Raw genomic sequence first — 13438 nt, forward strand, 5'->3', positions numbered from 1 at the left:
GGAGGCCGTAATTGGTGGCCTTGCTGTGGCGGCTCAACATTAAAGAGTGGGGTTGGCAAACCCTCGTGAAAGTCATTCTCTTTGCCTGCCTTGCTGGAGACGTGAAAGAGGTTGGCTTTCACTCAACTTCTGAGTCGTAACATTTGCATGACTTGCGTGTGAGGCCCCGCCGTACTGCTGCCGGCACATCACAGGTCACAGAAGCAGGCAGCGCGGGGAACCTGGCGCAGAGAGGGTAAGGCACTCCACGGGGCCGATTCCCTCCTAGCCAGCCGTCTGTCCTGCTTTGTGGGGGGGGACGGCTGAGCCTCCACTCACCTCTCAGCCTCTTCAGCCTCTGCTCCCGTCTCCTCCTCCGAACCACCAGCAGGAGTACGAACAGCAGCAGCAAGCCCACCAGGATACAGGAGATGGTCACCAGCATCTTGAGCCCTTCATTGGTCGCCAGCCCTTCATCGCTTTGGACAACTGACTTAATGAGTGGAGGGACTGTACCTGAAAGCAGGGCCATGATGTTAGGCGGCAGTTAATGACGACAGCATGGCGGAGTTTTTAGGGATGACGGGTTACCAGAACCGCGCGAGTGAGCGAGGGCGTCCGCGGTGATGGGGATGAGAGGAACGCTCCCTCTAAGTCCTCGTTCATTCCTTTCCTGCCTCGCTCCCCTCCTACGCTCACTCTACGGAACGTCGAACCAGAGTGTGCGCGAAGGGCAGAGCACCTTGTTTTTTGGACAGGGACTTCATTTGGCAACGTACTGCTGGGTGCAGACACTTGAAAGCATGAGGTCCAGGCTGGGCACTTAGAAGAGCCACACACACTTCCGTGGAGTTGAGCGTCACCCAGAGCACAATTGAGAGGGGCTGTTTGAAATGCTGCACATCAGAGAAGGAACAATGGGTTTGGCAAGTGGACAGAAGGGAGTCTGTGGGGAGACGGTACCAGATGAGCCTGCTTAAAGGAGCTTAAAATCTCTTTCTGTTTGGTTATTCACTTGCTTTTTATCACGGGTGTAAGGCCAAATTTACTTCTAAAACTATTTCCGGGTATAAGAGTAAAACCAACTCTTCAAAGGGGAGCCATCCAAGTCTCTAAAGCAAAAGCTACTTATTGGCCCACATAAAGCTGTGAAATTCAGATTATTTAGAATTACAAGGAAACACCTAAGCAGACTGAACTCTGAGCTGCGTTAAGCTGCCTTCTGCTCAGAGGCTTTAATACAATGGGTGCAGAGATTCAAACACAGGCATCCACATTTTATGGGGCCTGCGTTTTAGCACCGACCATTAGGTAAGATGCTCCAGTCCACTGTATCTTCCATGTAAAACAAGGACCAGGAAGTCAGTGATTCAGGAAAAATAATGCAAAAATAATGCAATTTCCCTCTGAGCAAAAAGAGTCTTGTCCTGCATTTAGTGAGTATCGCAGGGACAATAGAATGACGGGTCCCTTTGCTATCGGCTAAGGCCAAGAAGATCATTCTTGCAACTTGATATAGAGTGCTTTGGCTGCAAACCCAAGTCTGCAAATGCTCAGAACCCACATAAGAGGCACGTAAGGGGATGCAGGTGAGGATGGGCCTGCAAAACCAAGATGACACAGGACCAGTGGAAACATTTGGCTGAGGAAATGGCAGAAGAAAGAGTCAAATAAAGCCACGGGCGGATCTGAAATCTGACTGGTATTGATAGATATAAAGCTAATGGTCAACATTTGTCGTTCCTAAAATGAAAAAAAATTCTTCAGGCAGAAGTGACAAAAAGGATATTAAAGCTTTATATCCACAAGCTTAGTTCAAAAAAAAAGGAAACCTTTTTTCAAGGAAAATATACATATGTATTCTTATTTCTAGTGTAACAAGATTATTTCAGATTTCAGAAAATTTTAAATGTAGCTCCCAGGACTTTTTCGTGACTTAATCTAAGATCTTGGATAAAGTGAGAATATTTCTTTTCGAAGACAAATATTTAAGATCTGCAGAGCACTTTGTAAGTTAGAAGGACAGTTTCAAATGTTGCACGCGAGTGGTTTCTAATTAAATGATTAGCTGTGAACCTGTCACGGATGTGCACCTTGAAGCCCCGTGCTCTGGACCACACAGATTACGAAGAAGCTGGGCATCACAGCGTGATAGTCGTAAGGCAATTAATGGACATCAATCATCTAAAGTAAGAAATATACTCCCTGCCCAAGTGTGTACCCTGCTAGCAAAGGGCTTTGGGGAGCCCTTACATGCTAGGGAAAATGGTCAGTGTTGAAGTCCTTTATTTTGTCAGATCAAAGAATGAAACCGTGTTGGAGGAGAAAGCAAGTTGTCCACACTGCTCTGCGGTGGCTGGTGCTCTGTGACGGGACCTCTTGGAGTGAAGTCGCTTGTGATTGAGGCTAGAAGGTTAGAAAGACGTAGCCCACGAGGATCAGAGCTTTTGAAGAGAAGCCTCACTGTCCGGGAGCTGGACCAGGTGCCTCAGGAGCTGCGGGGCCCAGGCTGGTGTAACCAGCACCAGGACTCCCACCTTGGCACCTTCCTGCCTTCACCCCACCCAGGCCCTAAATGCTGTGGGCGACCCTGGGCTCTGGCTGAGGAGGGATCTGTGGGGAGACGACCTTGGTGGGAGACTCAGGGGTGGGTTTACAGTGTGCCAGGGTGGGAGGAACAAGCCCTCGGCTGGCCAGGACAGTCCAGGAGAAAATGGCGAAGGGAGGAGCCACGTCTACAACACCTCTGGAGCATCCTTTGGTCGTGTCCGAGGGTCCTTGGGTTTACGTACCCTCTTTTCTTAGAACAGGATAACCTGCACTCCAGGGAAGTTCCTGCCAGAGTATTGATTAAGCGAGATCCCAAGTGCACGTAAGCAGAGGAGCGAACACCCCTCAGCCTGTCTAGCGAAGAACAGAGTATTGGGGTGTTAGCTCTGGCACAGACTTTTTGGGTAAGTCATCAGCACTGTGGTCCAACCCGACTGATGGACACTGGACAGGGTCTCTGAGGGAGCTAAGCCCGGAGCTCCAAACTGTCTGATGAATGGTGGCCAGTTTTACCCTGTAATCACAGCACCTAATTCAACCCTGCCTTTCCCCGAGTGAAAATCACTGCAAGGCTGCAGAAATCAGCATCAACTTGCTGCCAGTTAGGACTTTCTGAAGTTTCCTGACTGCAGAACGGTCAATGTCACGCCACCCTTTAGCTTCACTGGGCTTGGCATTTGTTCAACATCAAGAAATGGCCCTTATACTAGTTGGAGCAAAAAAGGATAAAAATTTCTATCACTTATTTTCAGTCAACTAAATGTCACAAGATACCTCACCTGGTTTTCAGAAAGCCCATGCCAATTGCATGCATGTGTGCATGTGTGTGTGTGTGTGTGTGTGTCTACTAACATCCCATGACATTATTCTATTTCCATCAGTGCCTCTATTTCTGCTCAGAGACTAACATAAGCTCCTTTACTGATGGAAGACTGTTTTTGCACATGCAGCTGAAGGGCTAAATGAGAGCAAAAAAGAAAGCTGTTATGTGGATTGGGATGGGGTGGGAGGAGGGGAGGGAGACAACAAAAGCAATGTTAGCTCACAGTCATGACCAAGCACACAACCACGTGGCACAGAAGGCTTCAGCCCCAGGAGAATTCACTCCTGCCCCGAGACTCCCTAACGAGCTGCCTGCGGGCCCTCCGTCCCTCCTTCCTGGAACACGGCCAAGGTCACGTGGGTACCTGGTCTAGGGAGCCCTGGGGACAGCAGACTGAAAGGCCCCAAAGCCTAAGGGGATCGGCGGGCACGAGCCCCACTGTGCCGAGGATGGATGTCAGATGGGGGAGGGACGGCGAGCAGGGGCACACATCCCGAGACACAGAAGGGAGGCCAGCCGGCCAGCTTACTGCCGTCGTAGTTGAGTGTGGCAAAGTTGGCCTGCTTCTCGGCACAGCCAGCGCTGTTGCACGCCCTCATCTGCAGCTCATACCACGTGGCTTCCTGCAGGTCATACAGGATGTACGACTTGGAAAGAGAGGTCCGCTGAGCCGTGGTCCAGACCGTGGTCCCGAAGGGTCTGTACTCGAGTGTGAAGGAGGTGATGGGGCAGCCGCCGTCATTCCAGCCGATGAGGTTCAGCCTCACGCGTGTGGTGTTGATGCTGGCGAAGAGTTCCTGCTCCTTCGAGAACTGGGGCTCTGCGGGAGAGGGCACAGAGGCGTCCCACGTTTCCCTTGGGCTGCTTTCGCCACAGGCGAGGGGCTCAGTCCAAGTCTGGGTCATGGGCTGCTTGTCCACTATTTATAGGGATCTTACGGACCCATGTTCCCCAGGTGTGAAAGGGAACTTTGGGTGGGTAGAGGTTGTTTTTGTGAATCTTAGCGTTAGTGCCCTGAAGAACAAAGCTATTCTCATGTATGCGCTTCCTTGAGTGTTATTTTTTAAAGTTGAGAATTATGTTTTATTTAGTAGACAAAACTGAGAACTTAAGCCCAGGATGCAGCCTCCGGGTAGCTCTGAGGGACTGATCCGCCTTGAGTGGTTTTGAAGGAACCACTGTGATGTGCTGGGCTGACCCGTGTCCATTCAGGGACCTGACTCAAGAGAAGTCAGACTTGGATTTGGGAAGTACCCATGGGCATCCTTGCTATCCAAGCGGCTTACACTGGAGCCCAGGGACCCAGTGGGTATATATTTCTGCATAAATCAACCCCTCATCATCTGAACCCTGGTACACGTTATCCAAAACTCAGGTGCCACATCCAAATAACGCCTTCATTTTCGAATCTCTTGCTCTCCTGCCATCCCGTCCACACCACTGGATGAGAGTCAGCAGTGAGGAAACCTACGAAGACCCTCTCCCCGCCCCATCACGTGCACTCACGTGCAGCCATGTCCCTCCCTCCTGCTGGTGTTTCTGAGCTGCAAATTTCACCCCTGAACATCACTGCCCTGGGGTTCGCCTCCCTGAAGGTCCATTTTCAGAGGAAAAACCGACTCACACTCAAGGTTCACAGTCTACCCCGGTGACTTCTCACCTGGAAAGTGGGGCCTGTGAGGCAATCTGACAGTTATAGGTGGAAGGGGGTGAGGAGACTAAGGGAGAAGGTCACCCCAGAAGAAGGTGAGAGGGCAAAGAGCGCATTTCACGACTACTCAGCCTGGGAACTTTCTGTCGGCACCAAAGCCCTTGATTTTCAAATGACACTCTTTTTTTAATATATTTATTTATTTTTATTGAAGTATAGTTGATGTTCAACGTTGCGCTAGTTTCAGCAAAGTGATTCAGTTATACATCTATCTATCTATTATTTTTCAGATTCTTTTCCCTTATAGGGTACTACAAAATATTGAGTAGAGTTCCCAGTGCTCTACAGTAGGGCCTTGCTGATTATCTCTTCTGTGTACAGTCGTGTGTGTATCTGTTCATCCCAAACTCCTAATTTATCTCTCCTCCTCACTTTTCCCCTTTGGGAACCATAAGTCTGTTTTCTATATCTGCAGACACTCTTCCTTTAAACTGCAAATGAAATAATGAAAAGAGAGAACCAGAATATTCTGTATGGACTGGCCATCTCTTTCAATACCCTGTAACACTGCCAAACCCATCTGGGGAATAATAAAGTTCAAACTCACAAACATGTAAATGTATGATGCATCTTTTCTGATTCCAGTCTCCCCTTTGATTTGGAAAACAGGAAATCTAGAAATTAAGAAGTCTTACATACCTTTTCCTAATGTTTTCGCTTCTATGATTTCACTTATGCGCCCGGGTCCCACTCCATTTTGTGCAGTAAGAGTGAACTTGTACCAAGTCCCACATTTCAGATTTTCCAGGCGGTAAGAACGTTCGCTTGGGCTGATGGGAAAACTTCCCCACTGCTCACTGTTATCCTCAGAGTACTGCAATATGTAACCTTCAGAAAACAAGAAATATTCCGAAGAGCGTTATTTGCTTTCTATCAGAAGTTTGCACCCTGCATGGGATGCGTTCTCAGAATTTGCACATCTTTGGAAGGGAACACCTGAGCTCTTGCTGACTCCAGGAAACTGAACCCAGGCTGGGAGAAGTACTGTGATGATATATTGATTATGAGGTATTTAGGCCACGCCAGACGTTACTACGGTGGGATTGCTGGATAGCGCGAGGAAGATAAAACCACTTTCTGCCCATTCCCTTTAAAAGGTGTAACTGGGCAGCAGGGAATGGATACTGAATCTCTAAATATCTGACCTTGCAAGCACACGTGCCGAATGCCTGGGGATGGGCATGGTCTGAAGCTGGGTTCTTTTTAAGAGAACCAAAGCTCTGAAAAAGGGGTAAGTTAGAAGTGGGGGTAGGAATCTCCTCAGCCACGCCCTTCCAGTCCACAATGACTGTGCCAGACATTGTCCACAGCCTGTTACTCACATCACCTCGCATAACCCTGTGGATTAGTAATTACGATCTCCACAGTGTTGATGAAGAGCCTGAGGTCCAGAGAGGTTAGGTGACCACTCTAGGGTCTTATAAGCAAGATTCAAATCCTACCGCCAGAATCTGAAGCCTGCATTCCTGTGATCACTGAGACATCCCTCCCTGTTATGCCTTCATCCCTGTCAGCCCAGCCGCCTTCCTGGGGAAAACGTATCCTGTCTGCTCTGTCCTTGTATCCTAAATGTTCACATCCAGGCAGCCCAGGACTGGCCTGCCTGATGCATGGTGTCCTTACACCAGCACACTGGCATCCTCCCTCCTGCCCATGGAATTCCATTTTTGACACCAGCGACGAAAGCACATCTCACCCCCACGCTACAGAGCCTCTGAACCCCCAGCTGGTAGCAGTCAGTGTTTTCCATGTGCCTCTCATGTGATCACCCATCTCTGATGCCCTCCTTCTGCAGCCATGGTCAGTATCATCCCACTGGCTTCCTCCTTCCCTCCCCTCTGGCCCCCTGCAGCCTTGGGGTCCCTCCTCCCTCCTCAGCCTCATTTTCCCTTCTGTGTCCCTAATCTGCAGTCCTGACAGCTCTCTCAGTGTCTGATATGTGAATGATGCATCTGGGTCAGCTCCCCCGTCCTATCCCGACTTCGCCACCTCCCTGGTGCCCTACGCATCAGGGGGATTGTACTTTCCTTCTCATTTCCTTCATCTAAACCACTTCTAGGAAGCTTTTCTAGCTCTTGGAGATGGGAACCCCCGTGTCAATGGCTTTGGCCACCCCCTGTGCTTCAAGGATCCCTGGTCGCCTTTGCCTGGAAACCCTTCATTACTAAAGTTGGCTTCAACTCTAAGACCTTCTGCTCCGACGCCCTTCCTGTACTGCCTCTCCCATGATCTCACACTTACAGAACCAAGACTTCCTTTCCTCTGAGCCTGGAGTCCTAGGGTCCCTTGGACTCCTGCCTCGGTGCCCCATTTTTTTTTTTTCATAAAATGCTTCTCCACCTAGCCTAGAACCTCTGGTAGAGACCATTTCAATCAGGAGCCTGGTTTCACTCACTCTTGTGACTCCTCACCGCACTTACCCTGCCGGTCACCAGCTTTGCTGACCCGTGATCCACTTTTCTGCCCCACTGTCCGAGATCACTCGAGCGACTCATTAAACCGCGATAACTGTGACCCCTACACTTTGTGCCATTCCTCTGCAGCTGGGGCCTTGCTCACGCTTAGCAATGGCTTTGTTTCTCGATTAATGACTCCCTGTGCATTTCCCACGGCAGCTGTTACAAATTTTTCCCTCTCCTCAAGCCCACAAACACATCCTCACCCCTAATCATCCAATTATTCAAAAAAAATAATCTCACCTTTCTCTTCGCTAAAAAAAGAAAGATCTTCCCCTTTGCCCAGTGGAGTGCTAATCAATGTTTAACAACTGGCTCTTGGGGAAAAAAAAAAAAAAAAAAAGCCTTGATGGGTAGCATTTCTGATTTCTGCAGTGTGTAAATATCCCCAGCCGGGCTGTGGTCACCGAGGGCAAAGTTGGGAAGAGGGGTGGCAACGTGCTCTCACGGGCTGGAGGGAGATGGCTCCAGACACCACTGGCCTCACCCTAAGATGCCCCTGTATTTCCTGTTGTCTTCTCGCCTTCCTCCTCTCTCAGAAGAAGGATGTCCTCTGCCGGCAGAACTCTATCCGTTATCCTTTCCCACCTGCTCTACGACCCCTTTTGTCCCGCGGCTCCTTAACCCCGTGCAACCTCAGTCTCCTCTGGGTTCTCTCCCTCCCCTTAGTCTACAACTTGCTCAGAATGTTCTCCCAATGCCACTTAGGCTGGGATCATTACGCTAACTCATTCCTTCAGTAGAAACTCCCTTAATTCTTTGCTACTCTGTGCTAATTGCAAAAGCTTTGTGCAAATAGACCGCTTCCCATCTTTCAGTACTTTCTAAGTCAGAACAGTCACTGTGGTTACTTAACTGACGCACTGAGTACCTGAATGGATGGTACAGCGCTGACAACATGGGGAAGAAGCACAGTGCAGCATCTTGGGGGAAGAGATGACCACATTTTTTTTTCTTTCTTTTTTTTTGCATGTGTTAATATGTCACTCATATTGCATGCATGATACTCATGAATGGGATTCCTTGGATGAATGGGTGAGTTTCAACAAATACCATAAAAGTAGATGTGTGGTTTTTTGCATAGGTAATGGAAGAATTAATTATACGATGAGTTTGGGGGAGAAAGAAACTAACACATAACGGTTACTTGATAAATATGTGTCACTTATCTGCCTGTGGATGATGACAATGAATCAGCTGTTGTGGGCCACCTATCTCTCATTACCTCTGATAGAACTGCCCCCGTTGTCCCCAGGAAGCCATGAAAGGGTGATGGAGGAAGAGGTGGTTTTGGAAACTGTAAGCCGAGGCTGATCTGGTGGAACTAGGGAGGAAACAGTTTTTAGAAAACAAGAATTAGTTGTTCACATCTTCAGTCTTCTGTAACAGTCATTTACCAAATGATTTTTTAACAGCCATTTATTAAATAAGTGTTTCAGGTTGACAAAATACGCAATTCACTTCTGTCAAAATGTCTATTTAGTTGAAATCCTGGGCTAAAGAGATAGAAGAGAATGATCCCATTATTTAAAGAAAATTCAACCACATTTCTACTTGGATTTATTTCCTCATTCCCTCACCGATTCCTTACATTTCTGAGTTGCTCACCACTAATCGAAATCTTCTGTGAACTTACTAAGGATCCATGCATTATTTTACTCTAAATTTCAGCCATGGTTCAAGTGAGAAAGGTAAATGGCACCCACTTAGCTTTTCAGTTCTCAGCGATATGAAAGGGGGAGAGGAAGCCTGGCTAGTGGGAGAAAAAAACTGCAAAAATGTCCACTACTTCATGTACTTCCCTGCTCAAGAGGCAACACACACACACACACACACACACACACACACACACACACACACACACACTCAGCTCTGAACTCAAAGGAGTGCCATTGAGTGGCATCCCAAAAACTTGAATAGTCATACAAGGTTTGAAGAATACATACTTCTAATCATTGGGCCTCAGTAATATTTTGGATTAGCTCTGCAGACAGCAATACTGAAGAAGTTTAGAAAGGTTATCCAAATTATATAGAAACTTTCTCATAAAATGTCCTTCTCTTTTCCTCCAAGAGAAGCCTGATATATTAAACCAGAGCCATGAAAAATGGATTCATCTCTTTAGAGTCATCGTATAGTGTCTATCTCCAAAAATGTCCTGAAATCTCCTGACTTCAAGTTACTTGAAATTCCAGATCAATTTTGCATTATTTAAAAAAATATATAGTTCTTCCCCTTCCTTCCCCTCCCACTGAGGACAACATTGGTTTTATTTTTTACTTGCTGTGATTTATTAACGTGATAGCACTTAAATCCGGAGACTTTACACTTTGATTTTTTTCTACTAATAAAATATCACTGTGCATCTAAATTTGAACCCAGTCAGTGGTCATCTGGGATTTTATACATGATTTTAATTTGACAATCTTAAATTTGTCACGTACTTTTGGTGTATGATATCAAGAAAAATTACATACACTGTCTTAAATACACAATTAAACATTAATGCCCTACAGAGTTTTAGTCAGTGTCCTTTTAATATACATTGCATATGACAATTCAGTTAATTAGCATTCATAAAACACCTCAGTTCAGACTTTCTTCTTGCTGGTATTTTCTGGGTTACACTTGTACACGTGTGAAGTAAATCCTGCAATTAGTGGGCATCATTAAGAAGGGCTTTTTCAGGGCTTCCCTGGTGGCACAGTGGTTGAGAGTCTGCCTGCCGATGCAGGGGACGGGGGTTCATGCCCCGGTCTGAGAGGATCCCGCATGCCGCGGAGCGGCTGGGCCCGTGAGCCATGGCTGCTGAGCCTGCGCGTCCGAAACCTGTGCTCCGCGACGGGAGAGGCCACAACAGTGAGAGGTCCGCATACCGCAAAAAAAAAAAAAAGGAAGGGCTTTTTCAGCAATGCACACCTGAAGACAAATGAGACTAGGCTCCCTACGTGAAAAAATGTAAACGGTGTTATCTCTCAGGTTATGAATGCTTTTTATTTACTTTGATTTGTTTAATTATATTCTCCAAAATGAACATCCAAGTTTTCGTAATATGAAAGTAGCAATTAGCTCTTTATAAAGGCTGATTTTTAAATTTGTTCACTCTTTGCACACAGGCATACATACAAAAAGAAGCATCAGAAAGAGTCCTGAAACGTGGTACCTTGTACTTGTAAATTTAGAATAATTTCATCTGATCCCCAGTTGTTATTGGCGATGCAACTGTAATATCCAGAATCTTCCGCCTTCACCGTCCGGATGACAAAGCTGCCGTTGCTGAAGACGCTTCTCCGCCCATCAACCGTTACGAGGCTGGGTGTCCCGTTACTACCTCACGGGAAGAAAAAGGCGCAGATTAAAGAAATTACAATCCAAGTTAGCTGAGGTTGGGGAAAAGCATAAACACTCTTTCTGAAGCAAACAACCCATCTGGAAGGTTATATTAAGGAAGAACTAAACGATGATTATATGACAGAAACAGTCACATAGCTGAGTTTTGTCCTTTGTAAAAAGTGCTGTGTTGAAGCGAGGTCTGTGTGAAGTCCTGGCTACTGGCTGCATAGGTCAATGCTTGTCATATCCCAATGGGAATTGCTTCTGTGGGCAGACGTGTCATTTTGACCAGATCAGACAGGGACAACTAAATTTTGGGGTCGCTTGTAGATTCACTTAAAGTTACAGTTGTTAATGATTTTGACATAAGAAATGAACTGGGTATGCCAAGACGGTGATGAGCTGACTCTAGTATAAAGAGAGTTCCCTTGGCGACATCTTGGCCTTGGCCATGGTGACAACTGTCCAGTCATCTGTGGTCATCCCCACATCCGGTGGAATGCCACTGGACCTCGGGAGCTTACTTATTTCCTTCGTATTAACTGACTTAAAAGAGATGAGAAAGTGGTCACTGGGCCAAGACCATCATTTCAATAGTTTGTGTCTTTTAAGCGTCTTTGTTTGAAAATAGGAACTCTTCCGAATCCATTTTATACCAAATCTCTAGGCTCATCAGTGAATTCCCAGCCCTTTATTTACATCTTAATTTCTGTCTCTGAATAAATTTACTTAAAAAAGTTACACGAACAGAATCCATCTCACCCATTTCCTCCCTTCCATCTCATCTGCTGTTGTTGTAATAATTCCTACTGAGCACAGAAAACCAGATTTTATATTAGCTAAGTCTTAATGCATTCCATTTCTTAAAGTTATTTCTCAGAGCTTTTGAGTTAGTGTTAATTGGTCCATTTTCTTGGAAGGAGAAGAGATAAGTGCTAATTCTCCAGTCACTTTGGGTACGTTCATCTCAGATATACAGGAGATTTTCGTGATAAGGTACAGGAAATTTCCAAGGAGATTACTGGGCTGGCTAGACTATTCGCCTTGGAAGCATTGTCTTATGAATGTAAAGCTCAGAATTTTTAGAGAATTGACAAGATAGATCAGATCCTTTTAGTGTGAAAGCTGAGATTCTTCCGCCACCGCCCTCAACCAGCTTCCTCTCTATCGCAGAAGAGTGGGTAGTTTTCCTGGAGCTTTCAAGAGTGTAAATATACAAAATTAGACCACCAGACTCAGCACGGTGTGTCTAATGTACTGAGGGCATACATTGGGTTACTGGTTACCTGTCTTTCATCCACTTTACCGCAGGAGAAGGGTCCCCAACAGCTTTACAAGGCAAGGCGATATCTTTCATCCACGGAGTAGTCACCGTGCCACTGAAGGTCAGGATCCGTGCGGGAGCTGAACCACCAAACAGAGCAGAAGCCCAGTAACTACACAGAGTCATCTACACAGAGGCCAAGGTGACCCTCCCCAAGCCAGCAACACCCCAGAAAGGAGAGTGTATCTCTGCCAATCAATGTCACACCTGTCAACACTATTCTCGGTATCAGAGTGCGTCTAAGGGATGTTCATTGTATGAACATACAAACTGCCGAAAACCCCTACTGTAGCATTTTATCCCCTTGTATTGACTAAACCACAAGGACCCCAAATTAAATACTTGGGGCTTCATAAGCCCAGCAGCCCCAAGATGTGCTTTCTATGAGCCCAGTTATTTTTCAAAGCACTTATTAAGCAATTTCTCTCAACACCCAAAACTGCACATTAAAACATACTCGTAATATCTGAGAGAATAGACAAAACAAAACATAAAGTCCCAAGACGGGAAGAAGTAAAACCATAATGACTTCTATTTATCAATTTTGTGGTACTTTCCCGACTTTATTATATCAGCTTGATCTTCAGCACAAACGTTAAGGAAAACAAGCATTTCCGGACTGGCCTCTCTTGAAGAGCCAGCGTTTGCTTGGGGCAGTGATTCAGATGCTGGAACAGGGGCATCTCCTGGGGACATGGGCCCTGGTACAATCCCAAAGTGGCTGCAGGGCCCAGGAAGTGGAGAGGAAAAAGCCCAGGGCAGCCCCATGTCAGCAGGGGCCTCCTTGGAGACCAGAGGGGCCCTGTACTGACAGGCTCCTAGTGCCACTTTCTTGGGTGAGACACAGAAGCTGACAGAGACGCCAAGATACGAGTCCTCCAGAGGTTGAATGATGTGTCCGGCCTTTGCCTTTCACTGGGACACTGCTTTGTGGGCCACTCTCTAGAAGCTCAGCCCATCTGGATGCACAGACAAGGAGCCCACCGGTGGAAGGCAGCTCCAATCTGATGATGGACCCGTAAAGATGGGACCAGTGTTGGCACCCCTGCACCATTTTGGGCTTGAGGGTTGAGACTGGTCAGCAGATGTGGGGAGAAGACTTCTCAGGAGAGTGCTGGAATGCCAGGAAAGGTGGAGTTCCCAGAGCCAACTCATGAGAAGTCATCCTGGTCTAGAGCACAAAGCTTTCATCACTGAGGTCTGCCAGACAGCTCTGACTTTTGTTGTTAGAGCAAAAGCCACCCATGTGTCTGAAGCAACGT

The 13438-nt window shown here is 46.9% G+C and overlaps 1 protein-coding gene across 1 annotated transcript in view; it reads right to left on the reverse strand.

Annotated features, from left to right (window-relative positions):
* DSCAM (DS cell adhesion molecule) overlaps nt 1-13438 on the reverse strand; it is a gene marked incomplete at its 5' end in the record, with an annotated part of 740232 nt that overhangs the window by 50109 nt on the left and 676685 nt on the right. The window contains 6 exons of the mRNA XM_065875917.1: nt 319-495; nt 3882-4172; nt 5703-5891; nt 8745-8843; nt 10683-10846; nt 12139-12256. Of these exons, the coding sequence (XP_065731989.1) occupies nt 319-495; nt 3882-4172; nt 5703-5891; nt 8745-8843; nt 10683-10846; nt 12139-12256 (1038 nt within the window). The remainder of the gene's footprint in view (nt 1-318; nt 496-3881; nt 4173-5702; nt 5892-8744; nt 8844-10682; nt 10847-12138; nt 12257-13438) is intronic.

This window comes from Phocoena phocoena, chromosome 4, assembly GCF_963924675.1.
Source record: "Phocoena phocoena chromosome 4, mPhoPho1.1, whole genome shotgun sequence".
Taxonomy (NCBI): Eukaryota; Metazoa; Chordata; class Mammalia; order Artiodactyla; family Phocoenidae; genus Phocoena; species Phocoena phocoena.